Source organism: Ciona intestinalis, unplaced genomic scaffold (assembly GCF_000224145.3).
Source record: "Ciona intestinalis unplaced genomic scaffold, KH HT001090.1, whole genome shotgun sequence".
In the NCBI taxonomy this organism is placed as follows: domain Eukaryota; kingdom Metazoa; phylum Chordata; class Ascidiacea; order Phlebobranchia; family Cionidae; genus Ciona; species Ciona intestinalis.
In genome coordinates, this window is record NW_004191411.1 from 1 (window position 1) to 18,264 (window position 18,264).

At 39.5% G+C, this 18,264-nt stretch overlaps 1 protein-coding gene and 1 non-coding gene across 2 annotated transcripts; both read right to left on the bottom strand.

Annotated features, from left to right (window-relative positions):
• Positions 1–6,255: 6,255 nt before the first annotated feature.
• On the bottom strand, positions 6,256–10,193 carry LOC100185293. The gene is made up of 2 exons (XM_002127241.4): positions 9,980–10,193; positions 6,256–7,852 (listed from the first exon to the last, which is right to left on the bottom strand). Exons 1-2 carry the CDS (start codon positions 10,119–10,121, stop codon positions 6,681–6,683), a joined length of 1,314 nt encoding a protein of 437 aa, XP_002127277.1. The 5' UTR covers positions 10,122–10,193; the 3' UTR covers positions 6,256–6,680.
• Positions 10,194–13,045: 2,852 nt separating this feature from the next.
• On the bottom strand, positions 13,046–13,101 carry mir4095 (microRNA 4095). The gene has a single exon (NR_034490.1). It is a non-coding gene; the product is annotated as a microRNA 4095 (primary transcript).
• Between the last annotated feature and the right edge of the window lie 5,163 nt (positions 13,102–18,264).

Sequence of the window (18,264 nt, forward strand, 5' to 3'; positions counted from 1 at the left end):
TTACACTGGTTAACATTGTCGTCGCTTAAAAACGTTTGTTTACGTGAATTTGGACAAACCGTAATCACGCAGTAGCCTAATTAAGTAATGTTAAAAGTATTAATCATATAATGTTTAATTAAATCAGAGTAGTGTTTATGATGCGTCAGGCGTGAATCGTTGTGAGGATTCCTTATCTCACCAACACGTACGGCCCAGACAGACAGTATAACCGCTGTCTCGACAAACCTGGTTACTGGATTTACTGGCCTAACGGTTATGGCACCCGCTATTATAGCCTAATATCCCGGGTTCGAACCTCGCCTGTCGTTAAGTGTTTCCTCGCCTGTCGTCAATTGTCGTTAAGTGTCTTGCTCAAGGACACATTACTCAAGGACACCGATTACTCTGTTACCAACGGTTTCCCGATGCATGGCAGTTTACTGACTCGCAAGCGTTATGATCATTAATTACTCATTAATTGGACGATTTTATGCACTATGGTTATGAGACTAAGCTTAGTTGGAATTAATGTATCGAATACAATCGATTAATCAATGTTAAAGTACATTTTAACCACAAATTAGCGCCTTAAACAGACATAAAAGTAATTACTCGCTAATTAGGCGACCGTATGCAGTATGGTTTATAAAACTAAGCTTAAACAAAATATTTTTTAGAGTACAATCATTTTATCACAGTATCAAAAAAAGTGCATTTTGAATTTGGCGAATTTGATTAAACAGTAAAGTAATCGTTAATTAATTTTTGCATGTAAATTGCTAACAGTTTTGCATGTAAATTGCCGTAATTTTACTTTTTTGGCTCACAAACTTAACACGTATACCCGGCAACGAAACTTAAGTATAGTACAATGGGGGAAGATAGGACACTTAAGCACATATTGCCAAATATTTCCAAAATCAACATAGATGACGGTTTTTGGGTAATATCACGAGTTAGTACTATCATTCCTTTATTAATTGACACCAAATTTTACAAATTCGAAAACACACAGGATAAGATGGGACAGATTAAAGTCATTGTTAATTTTGATTAATAAGTGTATTTATAAAAAGGAATATACGTAAATACCATGAAATAATACTGTACGAAAAAATTAGGTTTAAACATTCTTTTTCTTGCTCTACTGCTATAGTTTTTAACATGTTACCCATACCTTATATTATTGCATAACAATAGGTAATGTTCGAACTTCAATGAATAAATATTGTATCCTACAAATGTATATGAACTTGTAATAACATAAAATTGATAATAACTGTTGATAAAGATTTTATTTTTGCTACAAATTGGATATTACTACTTAGTTTTTGGCACAAGCCACTTCTTATAAATTTACACCAAGTGCAAATGACCAAATTCCGAATATATTTTCAAAATATTATCTTTTTAATATATCAGTATCTTATAGTAGTTGAAAACCTCCTGAGGTATAAATTACTTAATTAAAAGCAAATCTTCCAAAGTTTGGCAATGAAAACATACAAAACTACAATGTGTGGGAAGATGGAACTCTAAATTGAAATGTATTTACATTAGCAGTATTCTGCAACTTGTAGTTATAACCTACCGAGTTTAACAGGCGGTGCTAGTTTCTTTGCCATGTAAACTTCATATATATAACGTTAAACCGATATTTTGTTGTTGTTTTTATCTCAAATTAAAGTCATATTGACCCCTGCCTATTTTCTTCATGCTTAATCTTAGTGTTTTTTTTACAAAACTAAAACTAGTTTTATGAGACAAAATCAAACTGTACGAAATATTCAAGGTTGTTTTATGAAGCTATGAAACTAGTTTAATCGTTCGCACACGCAAACTAAAAAAATCTTCGGCTTTACTATGATTTAGCGAGCATTAAAAAATAGCACCTTACTATTTCGCATTTTTTTACCTGTTTAAAGTATACTGTTTATATTTTACATATTTTTTTCATATTTAAAAACAGTAATCAGCTTTGTCGGGCGTTTTATAAAGTCGTGATAATACTGTCGAATAATTCTGTAACCTTATTTTCCTGATAATCATTAAATGGGGGTCCGTAAAAAGAAAATTAAAAAAAGTCTCGTCTGACAAAGCGTCCCATCTTCCCCCACCCTACTATATGAAAAAAAAAAGATAATATATAGAGAACAAATTTGAAATTCAGTCACTTGCACTTGGAGATAATTTATGAGAATAAGTGGCTCGTTCGAAAAACAGTGTAGTAAAACCCAATTTGAAGCAAAAATACTTTAATAATAGTTATAGTGGGGTTGGGGAAGATGGGACACCTTTTCTTTCTATTTTCTTGACCCATTTAGCAGTAAACGAAGAACATTCAAAGCATTATAAAACTATATCCTCACGACTTCCACAGACCATTGTTAATTGTTTAAAACGCGATCAGGATATTTGGATATTATGCACTAAAGGTGTCCCATCTTCCCCACAGTACTATTATAAATATTATCAACTTTCTGTTATTACAAGTTCATATGCATTTGTACTTTACAATATTTATCAATTAAAGTTCTAGCAATAGGTGCCTAAATGTCCAATCTTTCCCCACTCTACTATATATTTTAAATGTTAAAACAACCTGCCTCTGTATCGCTTACAAGCACCAAGTAAACACACGCCTGCTATGCTTTTATATCGGCGATTCACGCTGTGTGACATCTGTAATGGCGGACACAATCGCGGTTACCTGACGTTGTGACGAACAATATTTTGGATGTGAAAACGTAAAGATGTGCAGAGCAAAAGAAGATTCTTTCTGGGTAATAACTATGATGAAACCACCGAAACTCGTAAGTGCGTTGTGCGAATTTATTTTTAACCGACTCTGTGTCATCACCTAACGGTGGATGAACTTCTACTACTTATGAGATTAATCGTGAATCGATTGCGAACAAAAATTGACAAATCTTAATAACAAATAACAATGAAAGCTGTAGTTCGTTGTAATTGAACATAGCTACATAATATGCTGACTTGGCACTTTTTCCTTAATGGTTATTTTTTGGCATTTTTCTATTTTAAAATCATTAGGTTTAAAATTATGCTGAGTCAGCATAATTTGGTATGTATGTTCAATCGAAAAACTAAAACGTAATGAAGTCTAAGTTTTACAATCTTTTTTTACATATTCTTGAATAAGAAGCATTCATTATACCAAATTAGCAATGAAATTTAAATTTTCTTAAGTATTTTACAAACTAGGAACAATCAAAGTTGAGTAAAAATTTTCTAATCGGAAATCCCATGCATTGTTAAAACAGCCTATTTTTCTGCTTCAGCATTTTTTTCACGCGTTTTTTTGAAACCGTATCGTTTGGGCAAACTTTAATTGGGTTTTAGGTTACATTTGAGCAAAATTTGATTTCAGCATTTCTAACCATATACAATTTTTATTTTTTGTTGGTATGCCCTTCTAATAAACTGTATTTTAATATTTTTTCTTACCTTTTTAATTTTTACATACTTCAAGCAAATCTTTTTGTTGTGCCATAGATACTTCAATACGTATTAGAGTATCTATGATTGTACCACTTGAAAAACCACAGAAATCACTTACGTGTCTTAAAGACCGTAAACACACCCGACCTCACCTTCATTTTTTGTGGTAAATTTAGGAGCGACTTTTTATTGATTCCAAAAATACTTTGCTTATTAAAATTGGTCCAGTATGGGCGGAGATATTCGTCCTCAAACAGTGATCTCTAGCGCTATCTTTTTTTACTACGAGCTCCGTGATTGTGACCTAGAACCTACTAGTCACGTGACTGATTCATTCGTAAAAGCAGAACCTGCGTTTTCGCTGAAAACACTGCCTCTCGCCTTTCTGAATGATAGCGGCCACGCTTTAACAATTTTGTGACGTAATTCATCACGTGGGTAGTACCATAGATGCCTATCTATGGCAGTACACTTTTTATTTTTTTCGCATCGCAATTTTCAAATCAGTTTTATGAATTTAAGCTGGAATATTTTTAGTTATACAGAACCACAGAAATAAAAAAGAGTAGAACGCGCAACTTTCCAAAACCGTGATATATTCTTTTTTCTATTCACGTGACCACCAACTCCGTCCCCATTTCGCTTGGTCTCAATTGTAAAAGATGGGCGCATGGTAGTTTTAGGAGGTTTTAGCTGTTTATTTCAAAAACTACACCAACTATTCAAGTTTATTAGGCCAGTTTAGTTATTTGATAGGTTAACGCTTACAGTTTACCACTTCTTAGGAAATTTAATTATTTAATAATTTTAATTAAAAACCTTCAAGCCAACGGTTTGTTAGAAATATTTGTATATTAGAAAATAGTTGTTTTGCCCTATAACTTTAAATCAAGTCATAAAATGAAGAAAAACTACATAAAACGCCCTCGAATCCATTGACTACAATAGTAAATGGGCACGACCCGCAAGAGAGAGAGAGTGTATCACCTCTCTTCTTTGCCGACATTGGAGATGTGCGTTCTATTCTTTTTTATTTCTGTGTCCGATTAAAAGGAGTAAGGTGTCGGTGGAATTAGAAAAACACACTCTATCTATTAAAGCGATGTACATTTGGGTATGTTTAGGCTCTTTAGAAACCGGAAGCAAAGATTATGAGATCATGGTTTTTGTTTTGTCTTTCTTTTACAATCTCTTTTATGGCCCTTGAGCTTGCATAGTCAAGTTAATGCGCTGCGAAAATGCACAACCACTTATCTTGTATGTATACGTATCTTGTACAGCAAGCAGACAGGCATGTTTTCTGAGAAAGCGACGTTAATTTTCTTGAAAGATATTTTGCTGATGACGTTTTATACAAACAAACCGAGTCATGTTGTGTTTAACTTAAAGTGCTGATAAGTCAAACAGAAGGGTTAATGTTTTCTTTGGACTTGAACGTTTTTTCATTATACAGTATTACATTATTGGCACATGATTCTTTACGTTTACACTGACCAAACGTTTAGCCTATATTGATTTATTTGCGACCTCAAAGAATCAGGGAATGCTATACGCAAAATTCAAAAAACACCCTAATGACAGAAAAGGCAAAAATTATCAAATGGCAGCATTTGAAACTGCTGTTTGGAGTCCGCTGTTTAAGAATATAAGTTGACGCACGGCCTACTAGAGTTCATTTGACTCCTGAACAAGCGACCTTGAGGGCAAAGTGGGTTGTACCGCAGACTTTCAACCTGGTCTACACCGTTAATATTGCGAGAGTGATTATGAAGCTCATTTGGTGAAGCATGAAAAACGAAAAAAAACTTTAAAACGGAATTTAGTTCCAACTATTCCTTTAAAGCCAGTTCGCTTAAACCATCTCTTCTGGTAACCCCAACTTATGTAGTTTCACTTACCAACACATGGTGGACAGTGGTCAATACAACGTCGCTCAATACTAACGTGGTCAATCCTAAAACAAGATTCTCTTTAAAACTTAAAACCACTTGGTTCTGCCAATGTTGTATAAATTAAATGATGATTAGGTGAATGATTTATCGTTATTTGCTGGTTAGTTGGACACTTGCGATTGTCGGCCATATGGCTTGCCAAATTAGACATCCAATGCCTTGAGGATAACCCCGTCCTGATAAGCAGCATTGCTTGAAGAGCTGCTCAATAAAAGATTTATTCCTTTCTTGTTTAATCCCGTCTTGGTGCTGTAAACTTTGTTTACGCCTTTGTTATGTTTACAAGTCTTTATTTACAATATTATTTTGCTGATTGGTCGCTTCTTACGCTGCATGTAGCTATATACTTCTGTAAACAATTGACCTTATTGGTAAAATCGTATGTTTTTCAATGCGTTTTTGCATTATTGCTACATTATTTAAGCAAAATACATGCCGTAACAATGGAAAATAATGGTGTTTCTGTCGTACAATAGACCTTCTAATGCAAGATACGATTCTTTCTGTAAGTTCCGCTATTTTTACTTTGTCTAAACTCTAAACAATTCGCCGAGTCCCTACGTTTTAAAAGAATTCAATTGGACAACGCAAATTAATACCCTGCTCTTCGTGCTTCTCGAATTATTTTGCTTCCGTGCATGCGAGCAGTTATTATTTTCGAAGGCTGCTTGTTCACGGCTTATCTTCGAACATTCAGGCTGGTAATCGAGGCCCGAACTCCGCAGGCAGCAAGATACAAGATGCGGATTGTGATTACCACTCCCGGTTGACGTGGGAGACTCTTTGAAAATGCTGCCCTCTAATTTACAAAACCAGACGTCCTAATATAAATGCCTGCGACCTGTTACGCATATTGTTCTTTCTGTCCGCAGAGACAATTTTCCTTGTGTTTATTTGTAGTGGGCATGGCGGTATAAATAATATGCGTTCGATAAGGGGATAGCAAAACATACAAAGGTGTACAGTACGGTGCGAAATAACACTGTTCATAAATTACTTTAAATTGCGAAATAAACCACGGAACTAGAAAAAGTGGGCTCTTTTGGGCGATGCTTTTATTCGGCCACACGTACGCCTCAATTGCTAGAAAGGGAAATCCTGGGAAAATAGAGGTCCTTTTTATGGGAGAATTAGGAAATCCATGTCGAACAAGACTTATAAACATTGTGGGCGGACGGGCTTATCCGTTGTCGTGTTTCACTTGTGTCAAGGGATCGATGCGTACAATAAGAGCGAACATGGTGGCCGTTGACTCTATGGGAGCGTTAATGGCGGCAATCTTGATTACTCAAGGGCATTAAGAATTTGGGGGGCGAGGTATGACGAAAAACCGTTGAACAAACCCGTGTTCGGTTGGGCGCTGCTAAAACATCGGTTCTCAAACGACGGCGTCGCCATTAAGTCGCTAGCGTTGATGACGTCACCGTTTGATGACGTCATATACGACGTGCTGGGAATTTGAAGAGAGGGTTGAAGGAATATGTCGTGGTTTAAATAAGCGCTGGTGGAAGACGGCTGTTTGTTGCTAGATTTGAGGTAGGATAATATAGCGTCGCTGGTACGCACTGGCTCTGGGTGTTGGTGCAGCATATGGTGTTGTTGGTCATAAGTTTGCATTATACTTGGCGGGTAGTTTTCGTGCTTTGCTTGCTTTCGAGGCGGAAGTTGCATCACAATGCCGTCGTCGGGTGAATGAACTCGCTTGCCGCGGTGGTGTGACGTCACAGAGGTAGCGCATTGTTGGTCAATTGTTCGATTATCGCGTTGTTTCGCGCTTACGTACGTCATAAGTGCTTTCGGCACATCAGCATTTGTCCTTTGTGACGTCATATTTGATTTTGTCCGCTTTGTCATTTCACACACTGCGCATGCGCAGTAAACAGATGGTATCTCCCAATAACCGTCGCGGTTTCGTGGTTTCAAAATTCCGTTTCCAACAGAACGCTTTGGCATCGACTGAAGCGGGACATGCTGTTGGAATTCCAAATTCTTTTTCGCTTCCGTTTGAACGGGCGCCGAAACGTAAGGCGAACCATACGATGCAATCATTGTAAAAGGATCCCGACTTAAAATTGAAGTTTGTTCGTAAATCCTCCTCAGTTTTTCGGTGGCTTGTGAACAGTCTGACCAAGCCATGGCAGCAATAGTTGAGATTTGTTGATAATAATCCATCCCTGGTACTTGCTGTGTGTTTCCAAGAGGCTGGCTGTTTAACCAGGCTTGGTTGGGACCCATAACACTGTGCACGTGCTGTGTAGTAGCTCGCTGGTGGTTCTGATGTTCGTGCTGTAAGTTACGTCTGTGTTGGGTGACGCATCGTTTATCTCGAAAGGTCTTGATGTAGTTTTGGTATCTGCAGTCGCTAGGTGGCGCCACCATCAATAGGAAGGGACTGGCGTTAATGTCACGGGGCTTTGACTGTAGGAGTTGCAGTTTCTTCGATTTGGCGTGCGGTACTGTAAAAAATATAAGCTTATGACGCATGTATTACGTACCCAAACTATGGTAAAATAAAGCACCGACAAAGGCATATTTATATGGCAAACATTAATTAATCCGAACCCGCGTCCTGGTCGACACTTTTAGGGCCATTCTCAAAAAAATACGACATAGATTTTATCGCTTAAGATAAGACTGTGTTACGTCATAGCGTCAAAACAATAGCAGAGTCGATTTAATAAACTATGGCACCAGAAGCACGCTTCTAACGCTGCTCACGTGTTTACTGAACTTATTTGGTTACTTTAAATTAATGAGTCCACTAGTCTGACGCATCGACGTAATAATACTGCGCTACTTCCCCTTAATGATTATAACTGTCGCCTTACTCCATTTTCCAGTCGTCATTAACAAGTTATGTAGTTTCACTACGTGTCGGTACCGACTTAAGTGTCGCAAATTAGAATAGGATCTACGGATATTTCGTCTAAAAACATCGCTCAAGTAAAACGGTTGAAATAATTTTCAGCTTGTGTTCGTTAAAGCTCTAACTATCCGTGTAATTGCGGTTATGGGCAACTGCGGTCTAAATGACAAGTCTCTTGACGTGCCACGTTGTAGGACCTCACCCATACGGAAAAGAATTTCTACTTAAAATGTTGGGGTAATAGGCCAACTCAAAATCCCAACGCCAAGACTCCGGACGTGTCTCGTCGTAGGACTTAACCCATATAGAGTAGAACTTCATGCATGTGCTTTACTTATATGAGCCTATCCACATATAGGTGAATACAACAAATTTATTGTATAGGGCGTATGCTGGATGCTGTATATCTGATCCAAACTCCGAAGGTCCATTACCCTATTGCCATTAGACCAGCTGTCGTGTACCTAGCACTTATACGCGGGACTTCCTACAATAAGAACCATATCCGCTTCCCAAATAGCATTTGAATCAAAGCTCATAGTTTTGGAGACATTAGGTCGAGATGTACCTCCTTTTGTAATATGGCACACTGAAGGACCACTTTAAACGCTTTATAATAAGTTCGTGCACGTGCTCGCCTGTAAGTTGGAAAGCATACGCTTTCTTACGAGTTTAAAATCACCTCACCGTCGCATTATACTCAAAATTATTTGGACTCGTTTATTTCTTATTTAATCCCCTCTCAGCGGCAACGGACGTGAATAAAACATTAGAAATAATGTCTGCCTAAAACACCCAGCCAAGTGCGAGTACTTCGACACGCGAGAATGTCATGGCGTTTTTCGGCAAAAACACTTAGCCCTGGCCTTGTCGTATTTCTCAAAATTTCGTTCTGCTTCACGATTATCGCCGATATAACTAATCCGGGTAAATATCGTTGTTTTGCAAACAGGGAGTATGAAGAAAAATGTTCGTTTATTCATGCGAGCTACTTCATTTCGCTATTTCATTTTAGTTTGGATTCTACTCTTTTCAGTTTTGCCATATTTATAGTTTCCGAATTTGTGCATTACTAGTATTACCAAATGTTTAGAATCAATTTAAGATTAGATTTTACGATCGAGTGTTTTACATCGCCTGTACAAATTGTACCTCTAGATTTTACCGTGAATCAATAAGTCTATTTTACACCCTAGTTAAAATATACGTGTTCAAGTACGCCCTGTAAAAGCTACATACGGTATATTTAGTAGCGTGCGGCACAGAAAGTCACAGAAACGAAATTATGCATACATTCTCAAGTCCCGTCGCGCCCACGAACTAAACTAAAGTTACCGCCTGATAACTAGCTTTGTTGCTGCCCTTAAATGTGTCTGAATGTGACACAGAGTAATATTGGACATACCAGTTGCTAAAAAAAGGAAACCTAGAGAATTTTAAACATAGCTCATAGCCAAAATGGCTTTAATTTCCTATACATGGGTTTTACCAAGTTAAAACTTACATCTAAAATGTCGGGATAGTTTAGCCAAAATGTACGTAACTTTGTCCTTTTGCAAGTAATGAATCATCCACACAGTTACATATATGTGATAACTCGTAAGCGGGCACGAGGTGTATATAAAACAGTAAACTCGTGTATTAATAGCATTGTCCTACACGCGAGGCTAAACAAGTTTTCATATATTCATTTAACATTAAGCATACAAACCATTACCTTTTACATTGCGTCGTGGTACCAGTACAGTTATATGCGGGCGGCTCATAGCTCCGAGTACGAAGTCCCGCATTTGGTGAAGAGTGAGAGACGTGTCATTTTCCCACATAAACATTTCACTTTTATCTGTAGCGGTAGACATGCCTAACCTACTACCACAAACTACAGCAATTCTACGAATAAAGAGAATATGATTAGATTACCGTTTCGTGCGACGCGAAAATAAAAGCAGACAGAGTGACGTTGATGTTAGTTAGGAAAGAGCAATGGCACTCCTTGACCGTCTGTTTTGCCAACAGACTAATTAGGTTGCGTATCCTTTGCCCGCCGGTGATAAAAAATATACGATTTATACGAAAAAGAAAAATGCGCGAAAACTGTACGAAGTATAGAAATAAACACTATAAAATCTGCTTTTAAGAATAAACTGTCAAGTCGATTCTTGACTGTATATAACTTTGGCTATCTGTACACAGTCCAACACAGTACAAAAACAGGATTAATGGCTGTTGTGTTATAAACACATGATACCGATACTGGTAAACAAGGAACACCTATTGCCTATACGCCAACATTAACACATAAAAGTCATTTTCTCATTGATTTCTTCGCCACCTTGTAACTGCTTACTGTGTTGGAAATAAATATTCTGTTCTAATTGCTAAAATAAATTCGCAACGCTAGCTGGTTTAAATTACTCAACACAGTAATATACCTATTGCTTGTACTCCAAGATTACCCCTTTAGTCATATTCTCATTGAATAATTTACTTGATGAAGCTAACTGTATCGAAGGACATATGAGGTTATGTCTATTAGAAAAATACGCAAGGGTATCTGGTTTTAAAATCACTTCAACTGCGCTGCTATCATCGCATTTACGACAGCAGCGAACTGCTGATCGTTCAGTGACAAATAGATTACTGTAGGGCCTGCAACGGACATATTCGTAACAGCAGCTCTGGACATAGTCCGCGGCTCGCTGTCCTATTCTCAAATGAACGAAACTCAAGCCCTCCCATCCTGTGCCAGCTGCGAGACACGCCGTGTCTGGGGGCAATCGTAAACAGACCAGCAACAGCGGCAGCGTGACTCTGCCACCGATTCTCTTAAAAGCAGAGCCCTAATGAAGAGCCGGCTTTTTAGACAAAGCGCGAAGATAACTTTACTTTACCCCTCCATTCAGCTCTTAGAATAACGTTCCAACGCAGTGATATACGCGACAGACGAAAATACAATTCCAGAGTAATTAGAATTAAACGAATTTTCCTTTTCGATCGTAAAGTGATGGTTATCGAACGGTTGATTGTTACGCTCTCTGGAACGCACGCCGGCGCTCGATAACCAGACCAACAGTGACGTCACAATAAAATACATAGCGCTAGCAGTCAATTAGTAAACTGCAACAACGAAAGCTTTCAAGTTTTCAAAACACTTTTTAACGTCCTGCTTCATACCGCCGGGTTTATTTCCAGCGAAAAGGCACCTGTTTTGGACTCTTAATCGTCTGCCGTCTCGACGGGGGTCATGCGTTATCGAGTTACAATCTAACGCTTGAGACCTGGCAGTGCTTCGGTGCCCGACACTTTGCCGTGGCCTCGTAGCTTTAGGAAGCCTTATTAAGCAATCTTGCCACTTGCCAATAGTATGTATAGGTACAGGTCTCCGCACACTGTACAGCGTTCATTTTATGTTTACTCTATTCTCTATACTACTATATGGCATTATCTGTCCCACACAATTGCTATGGTTTAGTATTTAACCTTCATTTTGGAAGGCTATATAAAGACATTTTGCCATTTGGCAACAGTATATAGGTGCCGGTCCCTGTACAGTGTAGCCTACTGTGTCTAATTGACTTATACACACCATTCTAGAAAGACAATCGTTGCCCCACAGCGACAATTTACATTCTAAATACGTCATATTTTGCATCATACGAAGTTATTTGTCTTGAACAACCCTAATCCACACGCCTATAAACTTCCTACTCGCTACCACATTTCCAAGTTTTGTAGAGTTTACACACTACTGTTTTAAATAAACAGCTTCAGCGAACCATAGCTCATTTAACTGTTATATTTGACCGTACTACACCTAAATAAGTTGTACTATCTGTCATACCTTTATGTATAACATGTGCCAGCCGAGCCGTGCGATATATCAAATACCATTGGTTTATAATTATTGTATGAAAAATGCAGGTGCTGTAACGTTCATTAAGTAAATGTAGTTGCCTCATTAAACCACTAACTACTGACAACAGTAAACTATTTTATGCTCTTATTAAAAAGCTGTGATCCAGATATCGCACATGAATATCGTGCCTTAGTGGTCATATACATGTTTCATTTTACTGAGAATTTGTACGGTCATATCTTTAAGCCTACATAGCGGTGTACAACGTCCTATAAACTGACATTCTTCTTTGTAGCAGGCTGCACACTACTTTTAACGCATTTGTCACCGCGTAACGGAAGTAATGCTTTCTTTCTATGGACTGAGAACCCGACACCCCGATTCGACTTCAGTTGAAATATTAATAAGAGCAGACATCTATACAAAAGGAGTTAGTGCGGCCCTGTTAGTTACTTCCTCCGGCGCCACCAAGTTTCCTATCAACTCAGACCTATCACCGTTTCATCCTTCGACGACTGAGTGCTGAATACGAAAATTAAAACGCTCGACTTCCATTCTCACGCTGTGTAGCGATTCCAGATCGGCCGACATATTTAACCCGAATCAGCAGTCGAAGTCAGCGAGGCGCGCGATTCATTGTTGAGCGATTTTTTGTTCCCGTGCGAGCGTCGATCTCTCCCGACGGGGTTTCGCAATAAAAACTTGAAGACAGAGCGAGTGACCGGCACTGCGACCTCGCCTTAATAATAAGCTTCATCATCTCTGCTTTTATCTGGACTCGTCTTTCGTGTTTTAAGAGCGCGATCGTCAGACGTTTCGACGAAAATTATCGGCGACTGGACACTGGATCCGTTGGCCTTATGTGCCGAAATTACCGGCTACCAGTCACGTCGTGGTAGAGGAACAGTTATTAGCAACGGTCCGTTGTTTGCCCGGGTGTGGTGATAGCAGATTGTACCAAGCTACCAGCACCCCCAGGGAAGGCCGGACCGCAGTAAAACAAACCCGCTGTGTCTGTAAACAGAGTAGAATCGCGATGGGCCGTCTTTATGACGAAATAATCCGGATGTGCCTGCTTTTCCACCAAGAAAATCTCTACGTTATATATTTATTTAAATATTTTGTTATTGTCAGCAAATAGGTATATTTCTTAATCGTGTTTTTAACAATTAACTACGCCGTTTTGGGGTCGTGATAATTTGGTTATAAAACTTAAATTTTCTTAAACATCAAACATGGACCATTTTACCCCACGCATTCAACTAAACACTTGGAAACCCCTAACTAATGTTTGATGAAGACTCGTATTTTAATATAGAGCTGAGAAAACGCCTCTTCTGCCACTTTATACGTTATTCTCATTGCTCCCCTCTAAGATAATCCAGACTTCTAGGCGACCATCAAAAGTAACGGTGTATAAATGGCCAAACTTCTTCACCGGTCTTAAGCAGTGTATTAAGTTAGGTACCTCAACCCGATGACGCGTTCGATCATAAATTGCTCTTCAACGTAAATTTCGTTCAATACGAACTATGTCACGTGGAAAGGGATTAGACGGACCAATTTCCCTTAAATTGTTCTTAGCACGGCCGGCGCGACAGGGGGGAAATATAAACATTAATTTCGGAGCACCAGAATTTTCACATCGTTTCATACACGCTTAACCTAGTTCGCAATTAGCGTTCGTCGCAACCGTTATGGGAGTTGGTCCTTTTCGGTTTCATTAGACCGATAATCTTCCTTGCCAGGCTCGGTCGAAATTGCTCCGCTGATAAGTAGGCTTGAAACACTGGCTTAGGAATTCAATTTTCCTAACATTGTTGGACGAGTAACAGTGCAGGATTTTAATATGACGGGTTCTAGAACGGGCATGTTTGCGAAGGTAACTGAACCGCTCTGAATTACCCTCTAAAGGATATTCAATAATTTATAAAAAGGACGTTATCACCGAGGCCCTGGTAAAAATTCCCACCGAGTAGCTACCCTGAGGTCCCTACGTCACAATGACATTATCAAGATTACTATGACGTCACAGCGGCTCGTTAGCCAATTACAGTGCCGAGCATTCGACAATGCCAGGCGACAGTCGCCAAAGTACGAACAACAAAATTGCGACCATCCTGGCCGACACGTCTGTCAGAAGCAGCTTCACAGCAAACTCTGGTAATCGCGAAGGTGCTTGAATCGATAGAACAAAAGCCAGTCTGACAAAAGCACGCGAAATACGCCCACCGCCAAGGCTACAATAGATCTTCCATATCTACACTTAACTAATGGATCGCTGGTGCCTTCTGAACATCTGCTGGCCCAACCATGTAAGACGATTTCACAGTTTGCCTCGAAGAACGAGTGACCTCAAAACGCACGACTCATGATCGAAACGACATGCCATAAAATTAATTGAATATTGAATGCGAACTCGGTTATTCCTTCGTCTACCAATTAGCGAATCAATACCGTTCTTCCCCTTAACCAACTTAATGCTTCAAACGTATATGTTATAACGACTTCGCTGACTCAAAGGTTTAGACACTTTTAGAGGCCCTTCCATTAGCTGTCTTGCTATTACAGGCTTCTAAAACTACTTCGTCTCGTAAACCGGACGACGGTTAGTTACGCTGGGCATTACACGGCTCTCGCTCTGCTAGGATACATTTGAACCATACTATAGTTAAGAATGTGACCCGCCGGTGTAACTCTATTACGCCGGGCCTTGTAGTGCCGAATGACCTCATTTATAGCTTCAGAAGCGAAGGTTTAATTGGTACGACACGCAAGTGCACGGCCCTGCTTGTATTACATGCTGTAGCAATTTGGTAGCTCGCCAGATGTCCGTACAAGGACCGCTGACTTCCAACATGAACACACCGGTCGATTATTCGGACCGGATAGCACAGGCCTGCCTTTTATTTGCGGATCAGTCCAGACCAATGAGCCTGAATAAGCAACGCGCTGTAGCGAACAAAGACCTCTCTGCGGTGGAGACCTATTGCTGGTTCGACCAAGGCAGTCGATTTTGTGCGACCGCAAACTCAATTGTTCATCTTACGCTACAGTTTGTCAAAAAGCTTTCAAATGCTGATGTACATCTATATCCGACTGTATGACTATATACGCCTCGGTAGAATTGGTCGAATGGCAGAACTCACTGAACGTGTAAGCTGATAAGAGATCTTCTCTCGCCGAGGGCGGTAGAAAGCATGTATTTACCAGGACCAACGCGTGAAAATTCGCGGCGCATTAAATATCGCGACCTACCAGGCAACGAAGCGGCGACGAACAGCTGGTGCGTTACACAGCTCCATTCTGGGTGCCGGCGACCCGTTAAATTTTGAGCTGACCCCTCTGGTTTGCGAGGCAGGGGGTGTTTGAAGGCAAATAATAGCGCCTCCGCCAACGCGCTGTTTCGGCAACAGCGGCTTCTCCAGGCTCGCGGCAGGCTCGGACGAACTCGAGTTCGCAGTCAAGCGCTAAATTTAACGCGACAAAAAAACGACTTGAAATTTAGGGCCGAATCGAACCTCTGTCGACAGCGGCGTTATTATGTTGTCATAGAGAGTGGCCGCGAATGATCCAAGTCTGAATTGGGACAGGACACGAAAGCGAACAAGGGTGTAACAACCACTGCCCTTCCTTTTAAAGCGTCATCTTTTGGACGAAGCCAAGACCAAAGAATTTTATGACAAGGGCGACTATTGGAGGAATAGGCGTTTGATACAGAACACTGTATTCCAATCACGAGGCCGAATAGGTTACTACCAGCACCTTATGGCTCATTCGCGTTACCAGTATACAAAGCACAATAAGAATAAGGGATTAATTATTTTCGTGGTTACACGGCTACTGGGTCATTGTCATTCTATGTAAAGCGGCTTGGTATAAAAAAACGCAATTAGCCCAAATAGTTATTGCGCTCTGGTAGACGGGAAGTATGAAAGACGAAGCGACCAAGAAAGATTATATTAAGAGGATTAGAAACCCTTACTCGTGAAAGGAATCAATCTAAAAAAAAATCAAAACGCTTAAGTGCGGTTTTAAGTCACGGGACAAAAGGGGTGCATTTATAAAGGATTTTTGTATCTTTTTGCCCTGTTATATCTTGACAATTTAATTAGGAAAATCTTCAGGTTAGCACAATTAGGGGTACAAGTTATAAAATTTATTTGTTTTCCACAAATTGAAGACCAATTTACTGCTCGACAGCGCGCACAGGCTGCTTACACATAGTTGCTTTAGCTATTGCCACCTGGGTTTTTATAAACACGACTTTTTGTCCAGAAAGAATTAGAATATACCACGTAAATTTATATCAAACATATACATATATATATAGTACTGTGCGGTAAGATTGCTACCATTAGCTCATATTATAACCAATACTTTCTAATCGTAAATTTAAAAGTCGTGAGGATTCGGCATGTAGTTCTGTAACGTTTATTTGTTTACTTACAAATGGAAAGATTTTAAAAAATGTAGCATGCACCATCTTACCCCAATCGACTACACATTTATACGTTACAACTAGCATACGGAGCAATAGCTTCGTTATTTCTCAACTTCCAGCGTCTGTTATCGATTTGCATACGCGACGGGTGCTTGAATTTAATTAAAGCATGACTGCTATGCAAAATATGATGCATTCTGCAACAATATCTGTATATTATACCTCTAGTTTTAAGGTAAACATATTTACACATGTACATATGCTAACTTTTCTTCTTTTCTGGAAGCTATTTAACCTGGATTGTGGCAGAGAATTCTGCACCATCAACGGCTGGCTGTATATGTAATCAATAGGCTACAAGAGAGCATGTTTTAACATGCTGCGAACTATGGATCCAATTAGCCACAGTCGTTGCAAATTAGACTAAGACGAAATATGGGGGCAGATGGGACAGAATGGGGAAAGATGGGCACATTTTCCTTACAACTACCATAGACTGTTGTTAATCGTTTAAACCACGACCAGGATATCTAGATTTTATGTGCTAAAGGTGTCCCGTCTTCCTCCACCTTAATATGCACACGTTACCCATTTATTATTAAGTCAAAGACTGTGGGGTAAGATTAACCGTTACCACATATTATCCCATATTTCCTGATCGCCCTTTGTAACAATTAACAAGGCTTTTTTACAGTCGCGAGGATACGGTGATATAATTCTGTAAATAATCCTTTTTTTTCAATAAAGGAAATGATGATATTGAATAAAAACATGGGCTATCTTATACCCCAATCTATACAACGTATACATCTTCCACGATGGTTGGCCTGTCCTACAGTTCCTCATATATACTGTACTTGATTTCCACCGCCAACTTAGAAATCACTAACTAATGTTCAATAACAACCTGTGTTTTAATGTAGAATTGTAGAGCTATTAAGACACTTCGTCTGCTGCTTCTATACAGTATGTGTCTGCGGGTGGACTGTAGTTGCCATCTGGGATTCTATACCCCGCACTGCAGTGCGCCAGTCCTACTATGACGCAAGAATCGTCATGCTGCATGACGCATAATAAGAGGCGGTGCTAATTAAAGGAACGACGACCGAGAGAGCTTATAATTACGGTCCACGGTCCCAGCGATTTAAACCAGGGTAATACCGCTCTATAGGATCATGGTACTACCGCAATTACAATAGGACTAAAGAATCGATGAGTACGAGAATAAATTCTCTTTGTATTGGCGTTTTCCTATAGTCCATCATATATATAGCACCCTATATACGTGAGCGCTTTGTTAGTTTACTTTCTAATCTAATGTTCTGGTAATGCAACTTATTAAATGCAAAACGGCATTTCAAGACAGAAAACCCACTGTAGGTAAAATTATGGGTAAATGAACATGTGGGCAACCCGCCGCTTTTTGCAAGGTAAAATTAATAAATTGTTTTTGCGGAGCGGTGCATAATTAAGTCTAACTAAACCAATAAATACATCTTGTTCGGTTGCGACACAAGTTCTTGCTGTTTTTGTTTGTACACCAACGGCTTAAAAGAGAGATAGTCCGGCGCCGTGGTATAGTGGTTAGCACGGCTGCCTGTAACCCAGAGGTAATGGGTTCAAGGCTCGTCGCTGCTACCATTGTGGGCGTATGTGTCCTTGGGCAAGACACTTAACGGCAATTGCTCAAACCAGTGGTCAC

What these genes read in the sequence shown, in the direction of transcription:
- LOC100185293 (XM_002127241.4), bottom strand. Translation starts at nt 10,121, where the DNA reads ATGTCTACCGCTACAGATAAAAGTGAAATGTTTATGTGGGAAAATGAC. An exon ending in ACCACGACGCAATGTAAAAG is followed by an intron (nt 7,853 to 9,979) that starts GTAATGGTTTGT and finishes TATTTTTTACAG; the next exon opens with TACCGCACGCCAAATCGAAG.